Source organism: Leuciscus leuciscus, assembly GCF_965113295.1.
Source record: "Leuciscus leuciscus genome assembly, chromosome: 18".
Classification (NCBI taxonomy): domain Eukaryota; kingdom Metazoa; phylum Chordata; class Actinopteri; order Cypriniformes; family Leuciscidae; genus Leuciscus; species Leuciscus leuciscus.
In genome coordinates this window covers 33,033,711-33,056,713 of record NC_138742.1, presented here as the reverse complement: position 1 = coordinate 33,056,713, position 23,003 = coordinate 33,033,711, and the positions used below count along the sequence as shown (strand labels likewise).

The following is a 23,003-nucleotide window of genomic DNA, read 5'->3' as shown; positions in this document are numbered from 1 at the left end:
TAGTTTCCTTTTCCACTCTCCTCTTTCTCACATCGGTGTCCCTGAGGTTTTTCCACAGTTTTTTTGCGACTTCAACTAAACCATATTGTTTTGTAATGTCAATACACATTACATGTAACACACGAAGTAAGTTAAAATCATTCGACTAGAAACTGTAGATATCACACAAAGAATGTATAGTAAAAGCAGCCCTAAATAGTCTCACTACATTTTGTCACATGTTCAAAGTAAACACGGTCTCTGTCTCTATCGTTGACGATAATAGTGTTAGCTTTCTATCCATGTAGCTTAGCCTGCTAGCCTCCACAGCACAGGACTATACAACGACTAAAACTATCACACAACACACTCACAGTCGTGATAACCGAGTTGGTTGGCAATGCTACGCCACACATTGTCTTTCAAATCGTTGTCCTTGTAGTATGTGATTGGCTGAAGCCTTTTCTGTCGCCGCAAAAGTAAAAAAAAAATCGACATCAAAGTGAAAAAAAAAAGTAGTTTTTCCGCCGCAGCACATTCGCGTTCAGTGTGGAAACACTCATTACACACACAGCTGATCACACAATAAAACCATCGCCAAACCAACCACCAAATTATAAAAGGGGTTGCACAGATTTTTTCTCTGAAATGTGACTTTGGTGTTCACTGCCATTGCATAGGCTGTAGTTTTTACGTGCAAAAATTCTGATATGATTTATCTTTGTTTCAAAAGCTGCCGTTTTGATGGGGTTTGTAGATAAATTTTTTTGTACATGTATGTGTCTTATATATTTGTATGCTCACATATGATCCTCTCCTACTCCAGTACGGGAGACTGATTGACCTGTGCCAGCCCACACAGAAGAAATTCCAGATCGCTGTCACGAAGGTGCTGGGCAAAAACATGGATGCCATCATTGTGGACTCTGAGAAGACAGGTCGTGATTGTATCCAGTACATAAAAGAGCAGCGTGGCGAACCCGAGACCTTCCTGCCCCTGGACTACCTGGAGGTGACGTCACTGGAATGCATTTCACTGAATGTGTTGTGAACCATGCATGTTGATTGATGTATGATAATGTCCTCAACAGGTCAAGCCCACAGATGAGAAGCTACGTGAGCTGCGTGGTGCCAAATTGGTGATTGATGTAATTCGATATGAGCCACCACATATTAAGAAAGCCCTGCAGTATGCCTGTGGAAACGCCCTGGTCTGTGAGAACGTGGAGGACGCTCGCAGGATCGCTTTTGGGGGACCATACAGACACAAGGTACTAAGAAAAAAAGTCACTAAATCAGATCTGTTTCTCCCTAGTTTTGAGCGGATTATGCATTAGATGGTCCATAGTTGTGCCGAATGAGGCCTGTGGCAGTTGTGGTAGATTTTTCCCCTGCGCACCTGACTGAGGGTGAACCAAGTGTGCTTGACACCTGAGACTATTATACTCAGTTGAGTTGCCTATGAACGCGCGGGTTGACGCCTAAGCATAGCTATTCTTACCGCATAAATAAAATGCCCAAGAATTAGTTGCCTGCCCGCCTAAGAGTCGAACGACGTCTCGCCCCCCTATCGAACACAATCACTTGGTAGTAAGGTCTCTAGTGTTTCACTAAATAACTTGTTCCACTAGCTAACTTGCTGCGCAGCAATAATAACCGACAGACTTCAGACAATGTCCTTCAAATGCTTTAACACTAGAAGTGCCAGAATTCCATAACTACTAGAACTGCCGCGAGCGGTCATTTTGACCGCTAGATTCCAAACTCTATATCTTTAATGATACATACCCAATTGAAGATTAATGCATTTATTGTATTAGGATATATTTTAAAAACAAAACAACACCAAACTTTACATTTAAACAAGTTTAATTATACATTTATAAATAATATCTGTAGATGTCCTGAACAAAATAACGGAGTAGCCTATGTTTTCATGTTTCCACTGTTCGATCGCGCCCGCGCCCGCCCACACACACACACACACACACACACACACACACACCATATTACAGCATTGCAGTCTTGACATTGCAGCCTGTTCATTATAGCCATAATAAAATAGTCAACCTAACATATAAAAATTCCACTGCTCTGTTTATATAGTCAGTATAGCCTCGTACAATTCGTACCATTTTGCACGTGTGAAGAGGATGATTTTTTCCGTCGATATTGGAACGTGAGTGAAGTACAAAGCCTATAATAAAGTAGTTTAGTTTAAAATAGTTTACCATCCACAGGGTTCCCGCGGGGTCTTAAAAAGTCTTAAAAAGTCAAAAATTCTGAACTTTAAATTTAAGGCCTTAAAATGTCTTAAAAACGGCCAGATTTTCATCCGTGGTCTTAAATTTCATTTAGTCAGGTCTTAAAAAGGTCTCGCCAACAGGCCGTTCACATATCGCATCTTTTGCGCGCTCAAGTTCGTTCAAATGTAGGCGCGCGCTCATAATTGAAGCGACGCACTCGTTTTTTTCCAGGCGCAGCGAGATAAAAAAAATCTCAACTCTTCAGAATGCCGCAAACGCACCGCAGGTCATGTGACAAGAACCAACCAATCAGCTTCGCCCCTTTCCGTAACAACATTGAAAGCTCATTCAACTGGAAGGATGCGGGTGCACCCAAACACTACGGGTGTTTTTCTCTTCTCCGTAAATAAATCTTGAAGCAGAGCTACAGCAAGCGTTTCTCGCCGGTGGAAATCCATTAGCCACTAAAACTTCTTTGTCATTGTGGAGAGCGCAGTGCACGGTTGCATAGCAACGACAGACACCACTGGAAAATCCGACCGAATTTTACTATTAATAATAAAAGATAAGCTAAAGTGCATTGTAAATGTCAGTAATTTATCTTTTTAGAAAAAATTATTTAAAGTCTGAAATATGTGAGGTTTATCTAACTTTTTTGTCTAAACTTTATTTGAACTTGTACATGTTAGTATATAACATGTTGCAAGACACTTTTAAAATATGGCTATCATTTTTAATGTTATTATTTTAATGTTTATGTAAACAAAAAGTGCATATTCATGCTAATTTTATTTGTTATTTGCTGGTTTTCGACATTGTGTAGTATTAGTACTTTTTGAACAGGATTCTGTGATAACCGTGGTCATTTTTGTCACTATAATCATTGAAATGAAATGTTCATGCCATTTCATCTCTAGTTATGATCAACTATGATCAACTAAAATCAACTTATGTGTTTTTTACAGTATAATATGCATAGTACAATTTTCTATAAAAAAATTATATTTCTGATTCTGACACACGTTGTTGGGTGTGGAAGGTTACCAATGTGATTGTTTTATCTGTAAATTAAATTAATGTTTTTTCAATTACTTAATTCATTGAAATAAAATGAATTCTTTGATTTGAAATTTTTTTTGGGCAATGCTTAAGTAGGTCTTAAGTTTCAAACTTTATGGTCTTAAAATGTCTTAAAAAGGTCTTAAATTTGACTTGCTGAAACCTGCAAGAACCCTGCATCCAAATACATCGCAAATGTTGAAACATTTTGATTCTAATTAGAGAATTACGTGAGCCTAACGCCGCTTACTTTCACTTTCGCTTATAAAGTATTTCATTTTGGCTTGTTTATAGTTATTTTTTCATTCTTGTTCTGTTCTGAATATCATTACATTTAAATTATTTGTTGTTGAATATGTTTTGTGTATTTTTACCACATTTTATTGTTGTGTATATTGGTATAGCCTATAATAATACCGCGAAATTCAGTGCGGTCAATATGACCGTCTATGGCCGAAATAGGTATATGTTCATTTGTTTTTTTGCCTTATGTGCAATTTATATGAAAAACATTTTAAATGAAAATACAGACACTTTTAGGAAAAGTCAGGTACCGGCAGGATTTTATTTATTTTTTCAACAAAGTTATTGCAGATATAAAATTCAAAACGGTCAAAATGGCCATGGCACTTCTAGTGTTAATCACGGCCGGGAGAGTTCTCGAGCATTTCTCAGAGAATCTCACCCAAAAAGAAGAATACATCAGGTTTTATAGGATAAAGACACACACAACAATAAGATCAACGTGACCAACTCATGACTTAACTCACGTCACCTTCTTTCAATATGATTGGTTCAGTTATTAAAAGCAAGCCTTTCACCCTCTGTTACTGGCATGAGCAAAATTATCTCGAATCATCAGAAAAAAATAAGAAAAGGCTTAAAGGAGCCGTATGTAAGATTGTGACCAAAACTGGTACTGCAATCACTTTCAAATTACTGTAGAACGGTGTATCCCCTCCCCCTCCCCCTGACTCGAGGTTGCCAGATAGGCTGCAGGATCCAGCAGGAACGTAGGCCGCTACGTAGCTGTTGTAACTAGAGCAGAGCTGGCAACCCCGATGCCGAAACACTACTGACTTTGTGATTGGTAGATAGGTGGAGAGTGGAGCTTCAGGCCAAAACACAACATGACAACATCAACATCAGTTGAGGGCTGCAACTTCACTTTTTAAATGACAATATCCTGGCCGGACTACTGTTGTCAGTGATATAGTGACATATCAGGGCCATTTTATGATTAATTGAAATACATTTCTTACATACAGCTCCTTTAAGAGTTCAGTCGATTACTCAATATGTCATGAGACTATTCCAGACAGTATATTTTTGATATTGTCTTGGTCAGCACTTGGACACAATATTCAAAGAACAGAACATTTTTTGGTACATTTTGTTCAAGTGTTAGAATGATAGGCCTAAAAAAGGGAAGTAAGGTTTAGATGGTAGAATCATGGATAGTTTACTATCTTATCTGTTAAAAATCCATCACACACCCCAGCGACTAATCTGAATGCTTTCGCAACCCAAAACACCATAGAATTGGTGATTATTGCTCAGGCAAGCACTACTCACTTTTTGTGGGAAATGTAAAAATGTATGTAGTTTGATTCTGGACATGTTTTATGTATTGTTTAGACTGTGGCTCTAGACGGGACGTTATTCCAGAAGTCTGGAGTGATCTCTGGAGGTGCCAGTGATCTGAAGGCCAAGGCTCGGCGCTGGGATGAGAAGGCCGTTGATAAACTGAAAGACAGAAAGGAAAAACTCACAGAGGAGCTTAAAGTAAGTCATGCTGAATTAGAAGGGTGTTTATGGGATTTGAGCAAATGTGCCGTGACTGATTGTTTGCGTGTTGATATCAGGAGCAAATGAAGGCCAAGAGGAAGGAGGCAGAGCTGCGTCAGGTTCAGTCTCAAGCTCATGGTTTGCAGATGAGACTCAAATACTCTCAGAGTGATCTGGAGCAAACCAAGACCAGACACCTGTCCCTTAACATGCAGGTACCACCACTCACTCAACTTCTCATTTCAAGGTTTACAAGCCATACAAGTTTGGAACGACTTGTTTTTTTTCTTCCCATTTTAGTCAAACCAATATTATAAAACACATTATTGAAGCTGACTGCAGTCGTTACACACATGACTGGCAGTCTTTCTGTAAGGCCTGAGACAAATAGAAAAACTACTTGGTACATCAATAAAATTCCTTGATACAAAAATAAAAAACTTTTGCAAATATAAAACTGGTCAATAATAAATAAATAAAACTAATTTGTTCAGGTACAGTAGGTACAAAACAATGTTATAAGAAATGCTAAAAAAATAAAACTCTGTATAGTCTTCACTGAATGAATTAAATATAAATTGATTCATAATGATGATACAAAAGTGATTGTCAAAAGCAGTGTGACTTTTTAAAAATAATTTGTATTAACATAAATGAAACGGATGGCAACAGTTTTTAGACTGCTGTACCTTTAAGAACAAATGCACGGATCTAATATACTGTTACACATCCAGTTTTGCAAAGTTTGTGCAAGACAACAGACTGTGTTTATGTGAATACTCCACACAATGTGCATTTCGACATGTGCATTTAATTGTGTGTGTATTTGACCATTCAAGCTCAATAAGCTGTGAAAGAGAACTTGGACCGCATGCGTCTGAGAGACGGCATCTACACTGGAGCTTTAGCTGTGTGTTCGTCAGCACAAGCACCGCATCGAGTCCTTCGTCACGGCTTATTGTGATTAATAACACTAACATGTCAATAACTTTCAAATAGTACAGTGAAGTTTAAGGAATATAACACTTTAGAATATCGACTTGTGAATTTCAAAATAATGTAAATGTAATTAGATGAATGTAATAAAGCCCCCCTCAAATAAAAAATCCCCCCATTTTCCAAAATGAAGTTCAGGCCCTGAACAATCTGTATTGTATAAAGTGCTATATAAATAAAGGTGACTTGACTAATAGTCAAAAACTATTGTTATGTGATGTAATGGTACATTACCCTAACTGCAAACCGTTTACAGTTGTCAAGCAGCGTTGCCACTTAACACATTAATATTAAGGTCAACTGCTGGTCACAGGTTTGCGTTTTGTTGCAAAACAGTATTTTCAACAAATTTGAATGTGGCTCATCCAATCTGAAATTAAAATCAGAACTAATTTGTTTCCCTGCTTTTTTGCTTTTCTCATATGTAAGTGTGAAACATATCTCGTTATTGTGGTGATTTCAGGAAAAATCTAAGCTGGAGAGTGAACTTGCTAACTTTAGTCCACGCATTAATGACATCAAGAGAATCGTCCAGTCACGAGAGAGAGATATGAAAGACCTGAAGGACCGCATGAACTTGGTAGGACACAGCAGAGTCATCTAAAACAGCTTTACCGTGGTTCATCTATCACCTATCAGCGGTCATGTGGGTGTTTGTCTTTCATTCCAGGTGGAGGACGAGGTGTTTTTGGACTTCTGTAAAGAGATTGGAGTTCGTAACATTCGTGAATTTGAAGAAGAGAAAGTCAAGAGACAAAATGAGATTGCAAAAAAACGGTGAGATCATTGAAATAATCTGATTGTTTTGGATACATTGTTTCAACAAAGATGTCCTACATCACAACACCAAAGAAAATGGCACAAAAAAAAAACAATTCAGCCTGACATTGATCATTATTCTTGTTATATTTTTAACATAATTTGTGGAGAATTATGACAATTATGATAACCATTTCATTTTCTGTAACTGATAATTCATCCTTTCCTCAAACTCTCTGGTAGCCTGGAATTTGAGACTCAGAAGACTCGTCTGGCGATCCAGCTGGACTATGAGAAGAATCAGCTGAAGGAAGACCAGGAGAAGGTGATCATGTGGGAACAGACGGTCAAGAAAGATGAGAACGAGATCGAGAGACTCAAGAAGGTAGAGATCACTCAGATACTCTCATGATGATACTCCATCGAGCCAAGAAATAATGCTTGCTGAGTTTCATTTAATATTTTTAAACAGGAAGAGCAGAGGAACATGAAGATCATTGATGAAACCATGGCACAACTGCAGGATCTGAAAAACCAGCACTTGGCCAAGAAATCTGAGGTTAATGATAAAAACCATGAAATGGAGGAGATCCGCAAGAAATTAGGGGGAGCTAACAAGTGAGACCTTTCCCTGCTTCATTCCAGACATGCATAATGTTTCCAAGAAAACGAGTGTGATGTTGTAAGGAGAAACCTGTGTGTGTGTGTGTGTGGTCAGGGAGTTGACACAGCTGCAGAAGGAGGTGACGGCCATCGAGACCAAGCTGGAGCAGAAGCGCAGTGATAGACACAATCTGCTGCAGGCCTGTAAGATGCAGGACATCAGACTCCCGCTGCGCTCAGGCACTATGGATGACATCAGCCAGGAAGAGGTGACTTCACTGTTGTTGAGCAGTCACACGTCAAGCAGTCACTGGACATGCGTGACTGTCAATGCCGTTAAAATGAGAATGTCAATGCCGTTGTGAGAATGTCAATGCAGTTAAAAACTATAACCCAGGCAAAGAATTGAAAATATAAGATGCTTATGAATTGTGTAACAATTTTTGAAATAAAACGTTACTATTATTGGGAAATAAGTGGTGGGAAAAAAACATAATAAAGAGCATGGAGTTGTGTTGAAGCTTTCTACCAGTGTATCTGCTAACTCCACCGGATATCCTGCTTGTGTGTGTGTGTTGCAGGGCAGTTCTCAGGCCGAGGAGACCCTCAGCAGCAGTCAGAAGGCATCTAGCACTGTCCTAGCCAAGGAAGCGCTCATTGAGATCGACTTCAGCAGCTTGTCAGAAGACCTAAAGGTACATCAAGACTTGCGTTACGGTTTACACTCTCAGAAGCACGTTGTTGTGTTCAGAATGTGACGTGACCGATGCTGCTTGCAGGACTCTCTGTCAGAAGAGGAGCTCAAGGCTGAGATGAACACGTTACAGCAGAGACTCAATGAGCAGCAGAGCATCCTGCAGAGGATCAGTGCGCCCAACATGAAGGCCATGGAGAAGCTGGAGAGCGTCAGAGACAAGTTCCAGGAGACCAGTGACGGTCAGGCATTCACATGCATGAGAATAAAATGATGTTCAGACTGAGTCTTGTGGACTAGTCTGACCCACTAGCAGTTTGCCACGGGGTATCTACCCTTGGGGGTTTTAATAACTTGCTTAAAAAAATGATGATGAGTCTTAAAGAAAAAATTTAGATGACTAACTTGTAAGACTAAGTAGTTAATGCCACTGTCCACATAATCATTTATATTATTTAGCTAGTAAACTTCACTATCCATTCTCATGGAAAAGAAATGTGCTTATGGCATAAAAAAATTGAGATAAAAGTCTTAGGCATGCTAGAAATTGTTTTAAAACAGTTATTTATATACATTTGGTTTAGTGTGGCACTAAGAAAGACGTTTCTAATGGATTTCATCTGTCAGTTTTTTTCTCACTTCAAGGGATAGTTCACCCAAAAATGAAAATTCTCTCATCATTTACTCTCCCTTAAGTTTTTCCAAATCTGTATGAATTTCTTCCTCCTGAACACACGTGCAAAAAAAAACAAAGATATTTTAAAGAAAGTCGGTAGCCGAACAACTTCACACACATGAAGATATTTAAACCTGGGAGATTTCTGGTCCACCAAAACACATTAAATTGACTTAACATTCATGTTATTTTATTTTATTTCATTCCCTTTTTTGGAAGTCAATGGGGTCCATCAGCTGTTACCCATATTCTTCAAAATATCATCTTTTGTGTTCAGCAGAAAAAAGACATTTATGCAGGAGAGTAAATGATGAGAGAATTTTCATTTTTGGGAGAACTATCCCTTTAATGTAATTCAAGACATGAGATGAGATGAGATGAGATGTCTTCCATACGAGATCGGATGGACCATACGTCTGTTGTCGTACTCCTTAATGTTACTCCTTAAAATAATGTTTGCAAAATGTAAAATTCCGTTAATATTGGCTAACTAAAGCAAAACATATAAATTACCTTCTTGTAACCTTAAGACATTTGTACGGTACTGTGTATGTATGTGTGTATATATATATATATATATATATATATATATATATATATATATATATATACACACATTCCCAACACATTTAAACAGACATAAGTAAACTAAACACAAAATCCAGGTTTATAAATTAAGCCGACAACAGACCAAAAAACCCAAAACATTGTACAATATATAATAATTATAATAAGTAGGATTCGTGTTAATAAGTTATGCGCAATAAGTCACCATTATTTATATAGCGCTTTTTACAGTACAGGTTGTTTCAAAGCATCTTTACAGAGATAAAATAACAATCAATGCAAACAGAGTTCAGTTCAGCTGTAAAGCAGAAACACAATAGTGCAAAGGGTCTTCATTAATCTGTCAAACACAAATTAAGATATTATTTAAACCTGGGAGATTTCTGGTCCACCAAAACACATTAAATATGGTCAGCGGAAGCACTTCAGAAGTTTGGATTAAACCACTCGATTCATATAGATTTCTTTACGATCTCTTTATAAACTTTTAGAAGCGTCATAGTTCTTTTCATCACTGTTTGTATCACTCAGCTTGTCTGTTGCAGCTCACCCAGAATTGCATTAACGTTTTCTGTATGTTTGTTTGTTTAATGTCATTATTATTTTTTTAATGTCATAGAATTTGAAGCTGCCAGGAAGAGGGCGAAGAAAGCCAAGCAGGCGTTTGAACAGATAAAGAAGGAGAGGTTTGACCGTTTCAATGCCTGCTTTGAGTCTGTGGCCACCAACATCGATGAGATCTATAAAGCTCTGTCCCGCAACAGCAGTGCCCAGGTACACAAAGGCCACCATACACTCACGGCAAACTTCTTTTTCGTTCTTCGCTTAGGGGGGGAAAAAAGAGTGAAAAACATAGATATGTTTGTACCAGTTCGGCAGTCAAGTCATGTTTATTTATAAACCACTCTTCTCAATCAGCTTTACAGTATTAAACACAGTGGAAAAAACAGTTTCAGTGTGAGCATGTTGTCACACGCGGATGCCCGACCTCAATGGACTGATCAGAAGTAATTAAGCAAAGAAAATTTCCACATTAAAAAGGCACAGACCAATGGTCGTTTAGAGGGGTTTACCAGTTCACTTTGGCATGCCATTTCTAACTCCCAAAACAAACTTCACTTTGGCCTGGTTTTGTTGGGAATGCCGCCACACCAGTGTATGGGGGCCTTAACACTACAACAAATACCCATCACAACTTTCAGAAGGAATTTGCACAGTTTTGTTGTTGTTGTTTGCGGGACTTGCTTGCGAGTTGAAATGTTTTGAATGCAAGTGAAGCTGCATCTCAGTGCGCTGTATCTGTGCACTACAGTGAAAGGCCTGTTTCTATTGGTCACTCTCACAGAAGTTTGGTAACATTGTTCTCTAATGTCAAAAACTCTGTGAGAATACTCTCCAATTACCTCTCAGAGATCACAGTGATTAATCATGACAACCTGACACTAGAGCTTTGAAAGCATTTCCACTGTTCATGATAAAAACTGTTACTGTAATTTATGTCATGAGAATGTATGAAGCATGCAAAATCAAACCGGTAGTTATTGATATTTCCAATGAAATACATCAAAACATCTATTTCGTCTGCTCTGGTTTATTTGTGATCACAGGGCTTTGTTACTGAAGCTTGCAGCTCCATCTTAAAATGACTTAATAATGATTCTCTGGTAATGGGCCGCATTCAATCTAATATAAGAGTTTGAATGCACAGTCTGCTGGTCGCATGAAATCCACTATTTTAACATAAGAATGTTCAAACTTTATATCTGCTAGTTACACCGTGTGCAAAACCTTAGTGTTATTTGAACATGGCCTGACTGAAGCTCATGGTACGGTACATGTGCACAGCTCAAGGGTTGAGAACAGTAAAAAAATGGGCAACTTTTTAGGTTTCCTCAGGCCGTTACAGTGTACATAGTGAATGTGGCCGAACAAACGCTCTAGGCGAGAGTGGCGTAGAAACAGGTATTCTAGTCTACACTCCACTGAAATCATATGCTTACAACCCGTGAAGTGTATATCGTGCTTGTGTGCTTTTGTAAACCTGCATTGCCTCTGCTCCAGCTTGCTCAGTGAACACCTATTTTTCAGGATTGTGTAGGGCTTGTCGAGGTTATGCTTTAATTTTCTCAATTAGTCAGTGCAGCACTAATCCTCTCCTGAACACTGAGACAAATCTTTCCACTGGTGTGTGTGTTTTGCTAGGCTTTTCTGGGGCCTGAGAACCCCGAGGAGCCATACCTGGATGGCATCAACTATAACTGTGTGGCCCCAGGCAAGCGTTTCAGGCCCATGGACAACCTGTCTGGAGGAGAGAAGACTGTGGCTGCTCTAGCTCTACTGTTTGCCATTCACAGGTATGTAGACGTGTATTTCCTTCATGTCAATCCTTCACCAGTGTGTACCTGACGACCTTCTCCACCTCAACAGCTATAAGCCTGCTCCCTTCTTTGTGCTGGATGAGATTGATGCAGCGCTGGACAATACAAACATTGGCAAGGTTTGTTTCTCACCAGAGTTTATTACAAAACCTACTTAAAATAAGCGTCACACACAAGCATTAAGGGCCACGCAGTTTTAGCACTGTGATCATTTTGTCATATTGCTTCTGCAGTTTAAACTGCAACATGATGAACATTTAACATCTCATATTTTCATGCAATCCATCAAGTGACTTCCTGTTAGGCACTGCTCTTAGAATAGAAATGTTGTTGTGCTACACTTAATATCCACCAGCTGATGTATGGAACAACATGCTTGCGTTCAGCGGTTTCCAAACTTTTTCTGCCGGGCCCCCTTTTGTAGAGAAGCCCCCCACACCCACACTCACCTACACCCACCTACACCCACCCCCACCCACCCACATAGAGACACTCTTTAGACATGACCTTGCTTGCAAATCCTATGGGATTTATTTGAAACATTGTAATTAATATAGTATTACAACTTCTCAGCTGTAACAGAGACTTCACATCATAAACACAGAAGAGAAGCCTAGGTAGAAACTTAACTTGTTCAGCTTTATATAGTCAGAAGCTAATATTCTGAGGCACACAACACACCAGGGTTTCTCCTGGGTCAAAATGGTCTTCAGCGGTGGCTGACAAACATGGTCATCCACACACACATCTGTACATCCACACACACAGTACGAAGCACCCATTAGGGATGCACCCAAATTTCGGTTCTTAGCCGAAAGAGAAAAAGGGCCGAACACTTTCTTTTAAAACCCAAGGACATTGAAAATCAAGTACTTTTACTTCAAGTACTTGATTTGTGTACTTCGTCCATCACTGTCAATCGGATTCAATCATGCATTTAAATACGGCTGTCAATCCAGACACTTTTCCATGTGTAGTTAGCCGCATGAAAAATATACATTATATACAGAAAGTTAGCAAAGATGCACTCTCACGAAAGCTCCCATTATAATCAGTAAAGCTGTAAAATGAATCTCTTATTGACTTGTGCTTATACTTTGTTAGTTATAATGAAAGAATTTGTGAGTGTGCAGAACTCACACTGAACAGAAACTCCTGTTTTGAAAGGAGCTGAGTGGATTCTGACTTAAACGCATCTGATTGGCCATTGAGTTCACGCGCTCAACGATGTGTCTGTGATTGGCTACAAATCTCAACACTGCAAAAACGCATTGTAAATAGAAACCTTTGATGCTCTTCACAGAGCGCTTACACACACTCACGGGAGTATGCTGCCAAAACATTTTCAACCCAGGAGAAACCGTCACACTGGGGTTGGCAGAGGAAGTGTGGGAACCGCTGCTTTACTCTGACTCATAGATCATGTAGATCAGGGGTCTCCAACACGTCGCTCGTGGCCTGATTGGAGGTAGCTCGCCAAGGGGCCGTTCACATATCGCGTCTTTTGTGCGCTCGAGTTCATTATTTCAAACGCGCGACAAGCACGCTCATAATGAAAAGATCTCAACTTTTCAGAATGCCGCAAGCGCACCGCAGGTCATGTGACAAGAACCAACCAATCAGCTACAGGAAGCGTTTTTCGGTGGTGGAAATCCATTAGCTACTAAAACTTCTTTGTCATTGTGGAGAGCGCAGTGCACGGTTGCATAGCAACGACAGACGCCACGGGAAAATCGGACTGAATTTTACTTTAATAAAAGATAAACTAATGTGCATTGTAAATGTCAGTAATGTATCTTTTTTTGACTCATTCTTTTTATAAAAATGATTTAAAGGCTGAAATATGTGAGGTTTATCTTTTTATAAAACCTTTTTTGTCAAAACTTTATTTAAACTTGTACATTTTAGTAGATAACATGTTGCAAGACACTCCTTTCAAATCTGGCCATGATTTTTAATGTTATTATTTTAATGTTTATGTAAACAGAAAGTGCATATTGATGCTAAGTTTATTTGTTATTTGCTGGTTTTTTACATAAAACTTGGTGAATTGATGTCATTGTGTAGTATTAGTACTTTTTAAACAGGATTCTGTGATAACCGTGATCATTTTGGTCACTATAATCATGCAATGAAATTTTCATGCCATTTCATCTCCAGTTATGATCAACTAAAATGGCTATAATTATAATATGTTTTTACAGTATACTATGCAAAGTACAATTTTATATAATTTTTTTTTTTATCTCTGATTCTGTTCTTTTCTCTGACATTTAAGACATATATAGGCCTACAAAGACTCTTTTAGGTCTAAAACAGTTTGGATAGTTGTTAATATGAGAGTTATGAGACAATGGGTCTCATTCATGAAACATTCGTAAATATACGAGTAAATATGTGAGTGATTTGCGCGTAAAGAGACAACCCCGAAAATTCTTCTCCTGATTCACAAATACTTCGTAAACGTCAGATTTGATAGTGAAATGTGTGTGTGTGTGTGTGTGTGTGTGTGTGTGTGTGTGTGTGTGTGTGTGTGTGTGTGTGTGTGTGTTAATGAATTCCAATCAGTCGTAAATGGGACGCGCGCGCGCACGCTCATTCTCAATTACCATAAATCCCGCCCATTAAAACCGACTGACAACTATATATGGGCATTATATTATGACATGAAACGAAGGATTTCAACATGTCTTCTCAAAAGCGAATGAAGAAGAGAAATTTCTCAGATGCAGAAATTGAAGTTTTATTATCAGAAGTTCATTAAAAACGCCACATTTTATTTTCAAGCGTACATAGTGGCGTATCAGGTCCTAAAAAAAAATTATTTTTAGATAATAATGCTTTTACCTAAATGCTTTAGGTAAAAATGCTTGGCAGCATATTACAGATGCAGTTAACGGAGTTTCATCTGTTAATCGAACAGTCCCAGAAGTGAAAAGAAAATGGTTCGACATGAAGCTTGACTGCAACACTTGTGACTTGCGGACAAAATAAATAAATGAATAAACAGCTTGAATATAAAAATAAATAAATAAATAAATAAATAAAAGACTTGCGGACTTGTGTTCTGTTTGCAGATGCTATTACTGGCTCTCGTAATAAAAGTAAAAAGAAAAACCGTATGTAATTACTATATATAATATTTTTTCAAAATGCTGTGTAAAGCAGATGTAGATTTCTTTCGTACCAACTAACATTTGGAAAATACGAACATTTTAATGAATCCGAAAATTTACGCCAGAACCACTTTACACACGATTTACACAAAAATTCGTTCTGCTCGTGTTTCATGAATGAGACCCATTATTTTTGAGATTTCGGACACTTTCATTTTTAAAAAGTAGCTCTCAAATGAAAAAAGGTTGGAGACCCCTGATGTAGATCAATGACTTGTTCTTGAAGAGACTGTTTGTTCATCTGTTACTCACACTCTGTCACTCCAAACCTTTAGGATTTTATATGTGGAAACAGAAAGAAGGCATTTTAAGGAATAGTTGTTGTTGTTGTTGTTGTTTTTTCTCCCCACTCAGGATTTTTTTGGTAACCTAAACTGTTTGGTTATAAATATTCTTTAAGATATCTTTTATGTTCCACAAACTATCCCTTTAAGGTTTATGTGTAAATCTTACATGTTAAATAACATTAGAAATAAAAATGTTTTTTGCATTGACAGCCCAAACTTCATGATTGTGACAGCGTTACCATTACCGTGAACACAACTTGAATGCTCCTGATGTTCATAACCTAAAACTTCTCTGAGATTGAACTGTGTGTGTGTGTGTGTGTGTGTGTGTGTGTGTGTGTGTGTGTGTGTGTGTGTGTGTGTGTGTGTGTGTGTGTGTTGTGTAGGTCGCAAACTACATCAAGGATCAGTCGGTACAGAACTTCCAGGCGATCGTGATCTCTCTGAAAGAGGAGTTTTACACTAAGGCAGACTCCCTGATCGGAGTGTATCCAGAGGTCAGGGTTCACACACACACACGCATGCTTTATTTCTGTACATTACTGTGATGTATAATGACTTCAGCTTCTCAATGAAACTGCTTAGGCATGGGCAATATGACCAAAATATGTAATCATGGCAGTGATACTCATCGCCTAGTAATTCTGTTTGTCACTCACTACACAAAATGTTGTACATTTACCCAAAAACATACAGATAATATTCAATATCATGGAAAAAATAAATGATTAAATTGAATTGACAACTATTATACACATGTTCTGCTTTACCTGCTGACCTATACAGCGATATACTCTCACCGGCCACTTTATTAGGTACACCTCGCTAGTACCGGGTCGGACCCGCTTTTGCCGTCAGAACTGCTTTAATTCTTCATGGCACAGATTCAACAAACTGCTGGAAACATTCCTCAGAGATTCGGGTCCATATTGTCATGATCCATGATGTGAATCTCCCGTTCCTCCACATCTCAAAGCTTCTCTCCTGGCCTGAGATCTGGAGACTGGAGGCCGGTTGAGTTCAGTGAACTCATGATTAAGACAGCAGCTAGAGATGATTTGTTATGGTGTGTGTTACCCCACTGGAAGATGTGCCCACTGTGGTCATAAAGGGATGGACAGTACTCAGGTCGGCTGTGGTGTGTAAATGGTGCTCAAAATATCCAACACACCATGACATCACCAGCAGCCTGAACCACTGACACAAGGCAGGATGATCCAGGCCCGACCATCTGAATGTGACTCGTCAGACCAGAATACGTGTGTATTTTTACGTAAAGTGCAATTCTACCATACGTACATTTACTTACGTTTTATACACACACAAACGTATAATACTGACGTATTTACGGCACTAAAACGTAAAATATTTACGTATTAACAGCACAAAAACGTAAATGATTTACGTATGAACAACTCTACCGACGTACATATTTGCTACGTATTCTTATTTATGCATATTAAAATCGTGGCATTAATGTTTTGACTCTATTGCATTCAAATGTCTTATCAATTAACGTTACGTTTTCAGTCGCATTTATTAAATGCAGTTTAGCCTACTCAAGAAATAGGCTAACGTTAATAACATTTCGCTCTGTTCGTGCTTTCTGCTGCAAACTCGTTTCGGAGGATTAGCCTACATGCAGTTAAACAACAATACACTTTAAAACCTTAAAAATACCTTATTTAATCGTTTAACCATTTTGTAATATTTCGTTTATTTACAGTGAGACACAAAATGCGTTTTCTCCAATAGAACAATAATACACCAAAACCCAACATAAATTCACAAAAGACATCAATTTTATTAGCTTGATATAATCCAAATCTTTAGAATCCATACGTTTGCAAGAAAGAGATCCACATTCAGCCCTTTATCCAGTGAGTAATCTTCATCTCCATTCCACAGGCTATCACAGCAGCGCAGTCCGTTACTGTCAAATCCCGCGTTCATGATGAATTCAAATTCAAAAATAGCGCCCTCAAGAAGCGTTACGACATGTTTTACGGCAGTGATATCAAACGCCCATTGGCTCTCGCCACAGATTGCGACATGCCGTATTTCAGTCGGTAAACTACATTTGAAATGGAGAAGCGCGCGCGCCTTCACACAGAGCGAAGCCGGATTAACATTTTCATGGATTAATAACTTAAATTCTGCTCTATACCTCATTCAAAACTATTATATACTGAAAGAGAGGACTGTGACTGCAAAACATCGTCATGTGAACGACTTTTGGTACAGGTTTTGACATTTTCGCAATAAATAAATTATTGTGATTACACGTTATGTTGTTTTTCTTCGTAATTGTAGCCTATGCAGTTTTAAGAAATTGTTATGGGTAGGTTTAGGGGTAGGAGTAGGATTAGCTGCTAAAAAAAGTATATTTTAATGCTATATTGTTAATAAAATTGCCACTTCCCTACACATCTCTGTACGTTTTATCCTTTTTATATTCAGTATAAAATGGGTAACGTTATGTCTAAGTTGGGAGTAGGGTTTTGGGATCTTCCATTTATCTATAAAACGGTAAAAGGTAAATTATACAGATATCTTAATGATATGAAAGATTCGTAAATATTTAACGTTTTGTAGCTGTAAAAACGTAATAATGTTACGTTTAATTGTTGCAGATACGTCCATATCATACGTTTCAGCATCTATCCAAACGTTTAAAACGTACGTTTTCTATCTTTGAAAATTACGTATTAATACAACGTATTAACAATGAGACCAGGCTGCTTCTGTTGTCCTGTTGAGCCTGTGTGAACTGTGGCCTCAGTTTGCTGTTCTCAGCTGACAGGAGATTCGTGTGTGTGTGTGTGTGTGTGTGTGTGTGTGTGTGTGTGTGTGTGTGTGTGTCGAGCGTTCAGAGATGCTCTTCTGCAGACTTATGCTTATTTGAGTTTCTGTTGTCTGACTATCCACTGGAACCAGTCTGGCCGTTCTCCTCTGACCTCAAGGTGTTTTCTCCCACAGAACTGCAGATCACTGGATATTTACTCTTCTTCAGACCATTCTCTGTAACCTAGAGATGGTTGTGTGTGTGAAAATCCCAGTAGATCAGCAGTTTCTGGAATACAACAAACATGCCACGTTCAAAGTCCCTGAAATCTCCCTCCTTCCTCGTTCTGATGCTCAGTTTGAGCTTCATCAGATCGTCTCCATCATCTCTACATGCCTGAAGCATTGAGGCGCTGCCACGTGAATATATACGTGATTAGATATTTGCATTAACAGCAGATGAACAAGTGTACTGTACCTAATAAAGTGGCGGTGAGTGTATATTCTGTAGAAAATGGCTGTTTCTGAGCTGGCAGAAACCCAACTAAACTGCCCTTTAACAGCATGACACGCTTTAAAGCTGTTTTCTAACCATGTAAACTGTAGTTTTAATAAAGGCACTGTACAAATAACTGACTTGATTTATGCATTTCTGTCTCAACAGCAAGGAGACTGTGTCATCAGTAAAGTCCTGACCTTTGACCTCTCCCAGTATCCTGATGCCAATCCCAATCCCAATGAGTGACACATTCACATTCTTAAAAACATTAGCTTTTCTCTGCACTTTCTAGAGATCAGCTTAGCTTTTTTAGTTCTTAATATTTACACATTTGTCTCTTGCTGGATTTAAATGTTTGATTATGAATTTCTATTTCTTTTTGCCTTCATACATGAATAGGTGGAATCATCTGTGTTTCTGTTCAGTACCTGTTGGCAATCATGTCATTTTGATTAATCCATTAAAACTAGATTACTCTGACTTTTTTACATTTGTAACTTGGCATAGTTTGCTTTAAAGCTTTCTAGTGCAAAACATCCCAGTTTGAGTTGAACTGGGCGAGACCTGCAGTGGAAGCCGTTATTGTAGTTGCTTGGTGAAAGAATTGTATGATCCCTTTTGTAGTGACTGTTTTTTTGTCCTAATTTTACTCTTGAAAAATAAACCCTGCTTTTCACTAATGTTTGATTACACATGGATTTCTTGGGCTTCACATTTTCTGGTCGTGTGTAAATCTGATCATGCAGCCGTTTACTCACAGCTCTCGCAGGAACACATGCACACAGAATAAAACACTCTTCATCACCATGTCTAAAATGTCTGGCCTTACTGCAGGGAATGATCATAAATCTGCCTGAATGTGCTTTACCATCACCAGATTCCTGACGACTGTCACTGAGCGCAGGAATAGAGGAAGCCATGAGGCCGGGTTTATTGTGAAGCTAAACTATTGTTCAACCGTTGTTCAGTGTGTAGGTCACCTGTTCACATCACGTGATGTTCCTGCTGAATACAGTTTATCCCGGAGGTCCATATGCTCTTTAGAAATGTGTTTCAATAAACTGATTTCAAATCAAGAACAATAGTGTTGTTGGAATATTTATTTGCAAGGGTGTGGTTTGATTTTGACATCGGTTTTGCATTAAAGTATTTTCGCATTTATATATGTTTTGGCCATATTTGTAACCTATAGACCTCAGTCAGGGTAGCACCTTATTTAATTTTGGACAGGAATGAAGCTTTGGGATATGTATGTGTGTGTTAATATATAGTTTATACCAGTTCAAAGTTTGGAAACTAAGATTTTTTTTTATGTTTCTGAAAGAAGTCTCTTCTGCTCACCAAGGCTGCAGTTATTTGATTGAAAATACAGTAAAAACTGTAATATTGTGAAAAATAAAAAAATTCTGTTTTAATATAAGCTGTAATTTATTTCTGTGATCAAAGCTGAATTTTCAGCATCATTACTCCAGTCTTCAGTGTCACATGATCCTTCAGAAATCATTCTGATATATATGATGATTTGCTGCTCAAAAAACATTCATTATTATTATCAATGTTGAAAATAGTTGTGCTTCCTATTTTTTGTGTGTAAAGCGATACACTACCATTCAAAGGTTTGGAATGAGTAATAAATAAATAAATTATAATACTTTTTATTTAATAATGATGCATTAAATTGATCAAAAGTTACAGTAAAGACATTAATATTGTTACAAAAGATTATATTTCAAATAAATGCTGTTCTTTTGAACTTTCTATTCATCAAAAAATCCAGACAAAAATGTATCTGTTGCCACAAAAATATTAAGCATGCAAAAATGGTTCTCAACATTGATAAAAATAGGAACTATTGATAATAATAATTGAGCACCAGTAATAATGAATGATAATTGAGCACAAAATCAGCATTTTACTATGATTTCTGAAGGTACAAGAACGAGTAATGATGCTGAAAGTTCAGCTTTGATCACAGGAATAAATGACCTTTTATATTAAAACAGATATTTTAAAGTGTAATATTTAGTCTAGTAATCTAGTAAACGGTGTTAGAGAGGAGGAGGTGTGTCTCTTGAAGGAGTTCTGGATACATACAGTTAGAGATCAAAATGAATAGATTTTTTATTTCTCTTTTATCGTTAAAAAGTGCCCATAGAAACCTGTAACCCTTTATTATAATTGTAATGTATGCCTGTTATCAGCCTTCAAAAAAACAAAACAAAAAAGTTTTTTGCACATTGTTTATTTTAGTCTATGCCACTAATAGTCACTGCAGTCTTTTTGCTGAATTAATTCAAATTATGGTCCCACAATAAAAGGTACTGTAAAAAAATAAAAAATAAATAATAATAATATATATATATATATATATATATTAGGAATTCAGGTATTTCATAAGAAAGATATGACCTACTTAAACCCAAAGCATTAATTGAAATAATAATAAGATAATTAATTATAATTATGAATAATAATTATCTAAATTTCAATTATTAATAAAATTACAAAAACAACAAAAAATGCTTCATATTTTAATTATATATATATATATATATATATATATATATATATATATATATATATATATATATAATTAAAATGTTTATATCTAAAAAATGTTGTCATATGATGGTCTCTGATGTCACTACTGGGAAAACAAAACTTTGGTTGAAAAAGTCTATTGGTTGAGCTTGATTTTAGCCACATCCCTTACTGGTTAGGGTTTAGACCAGAATATGAGAGATCCCATCATTTTGAAGGATGAAAGTCTGAAATCCAGTGTATGTGCTGCTATCATTTTTAAATTATGCTCAAAATTCCCTTAACATTGTCACTGCCAAGATGATTATTTATTTATTTGTTTTAATAATTCATTATTATTTGTGCTATATTGATGATAGCATCTTTCAAAACAAAGTTACAAAGTGCTTAACAATAAGAACATATAATAAAACAACAAAAAAAAGATACTACTTAAAACATAAAATGATAGAGTCATTTAAATAATTACAGCAAATACCATTCTTGAGAAGAGATGTAAAGGAGGATAGCGTGCTTGAATGCCTGAGATGCCCAGGCAGGGTCCTCCACAACGGAGCGGCCCGGACTGCAAAAGCCCACATTCGAGATTATGGGACCATTGGTAGGCCTTAGCAGAGGATCTCAAGCAGTGATCAGGCTCATGGGGAATTAGCAGATCAGGAGCCTGACCATGCAAGACTTTAAAAACAAGCAGTAAAAACTCACAGGTAACCAGAGAAGGGCAGCAAGGGTCAGTGTAATGTGGTCACTTCTCTTAGTGAGTGTTAAAAGCCTGGCAGCAGCATTTTGAATCAGCTGCAGCTTTGGATGTTTCGCCTGCTAATACCAGATAAAGTGCATTACTATAGTCAAGTCTGGAGGAGATAAAAGCATGAATGACCTTTTTTAAATCTGCAGAAGAAAGGAGTGACTTGATCTTTGTTAGCTGTCTCAGGTGTGCAGAGCAGGAATTCACCACTTTAGTCACCTAAGCATCGAAGGACAGTCCTGAATCAGAGATGACACCTCGGTTACGGGCCTCTTTTCCAACATTATTAGATAAGGCACCCAGACTAGAAGCACAGCAAAATCCCCAGTGTTAAATGATCACTCTCAGTGTTTATATGAGTCCACAGTCAGAGTGTTGTAAGTAACACTGAAGAGGTGTTAAAGTTAATGAGATAATTAAGTGATTAATTGAGTGATGATTGAGCATTATTGAAGACACCTTATGATAACAAGCAGAATCACTGAAGGAGAAAATGGTAATTGGTATGTTACCATTATAGTGATTAGTGTTTGCTTTAGTTGGGCTGTTGACCCAGTATTGGAAGTTTATCTCTATAGTCTTTGGCCCGGATCCGGCTGACTACATCATGCGTTGTGGTTGTGTCTAGGCGCAGGTCCTCCATCTGATCTGGATACGGCCCGGATCCGGCTGACTACATCATGCGTTGTGGTTGTGTCTAGGCGCAGGTCCTCCATCTGATCTGGATACGGCCCGGATCCGGCTGACTACATCATGTGTTGTGGTCGTGTCTAGGCGCAGGTCCACCATCTGATCTGGATACGGCCCGGATCCGGCTGACTACATCATGCGTTGTGGTTGTGTCTAGGCGCAGGTCCTCCATCTGATCTGGATACGGGCCGGATCCGGCTGACTACATCATGCGTTGTGGTCGTGTCCAGGCGCAGGTCCTCCATCTGATCTGGATACGGCCCGGATCCGGCTGACTACATCATGTGTTGTGGTCGTGTCTAGGCGCAGGTCCTCCATCTGATCTGGATACGGCCCGGATCCGGCTGACTACATCATGTGTTGTGGTCGTGTCTAGGCGCAGGTCCTCCATCTGATCTGGATACGGCCCGGATCCGGCTGACTTCATCATGTGTTGTGGTCGTGTCTAGGCGCAGGTCCTCCATCTGATCTGGATACGGCCCGGATCCGGCTGACTTCATCATGTGTTGTGGTCGTGTCTAGGCGCAGGTCCT

At 38.2% G+C, this 23,003-nt stretch overlaps 1 protein-coding gene across 1 annotated transcript in view; it reads left to right on the top strand.

The window, feature by feature from the left end:
- The window catches only part of smc1al (structural maintenance of chromosomes 1A, like), a 29,802-nt gene extending 10,631 nt beyond the window's left edge, over positions 1 to 19,171 (top strand). The window contains exons 11-26 of the mRNA XM_082146001.1: positions 806 to 991; positions 1,071 to 1,250; positions 4,923 to 5,069; positions 5,150 to 5,287; positions 6,532 to 6,648; positions 6,739 to 6,845; positions 7,071 to 7,212; positions 7,300 to 7,445; positions 7,546 to 7,699; positions 8,012 to 8,125; positions 8,210 to 8,366; positions 9,987 to 10,141; positions 11,570 to 11,721; positions 11,795 to 11,864; positions 15,595 to 15,705; positions 18,657 to 19,171. Coding sequence (XP_082002127.1) covers positions 806 to 991; positions 1,071 to 1,250; positions 4,923 to 5,069; positions 5,150 to 5,287; positions 6,532 to 6,648; positions 6,739 to 6,845; positions 7,071 to 7,212; positions 7,300 to 7,445; positions 7,546 to 7,699; positions 8,012 to 8,125; positions 8,210 to 8,366; positions 9,987 to 10,141; positions 11,570 to 11,721; positions 11,795 to 11,864; positions 15,595 to 15,705; positions 18,657 to 18,737 — 2,157 coding nt within the window. The 3' untranslated portion in view covers positions 18,738 to 19,171. The remainder of the gene's footprint in view (positions 1 to 805; positions 992 to 1,070; positions 1,251 to 4,922; positions 5,070 to 5,149; positions 5,288 to 6,531; positions 6,649 to 6,738; positions 6,846 to 7,070; positions 7,213 to 7,299; positions 7,446 to 7,545; positions 7,700 to 8,011; positions 8,126 to 8,209; positions 8,367 to 9,986; positions 10,142 to 11,569; positions 11,722 to 11,794; positions 11,865 to 15,594; positions 15,706 to 18,656) is intronic.
- The last annotated feature ends 3,832 nt before the right edge of the window (positions 19,172 to 23,003 follow it).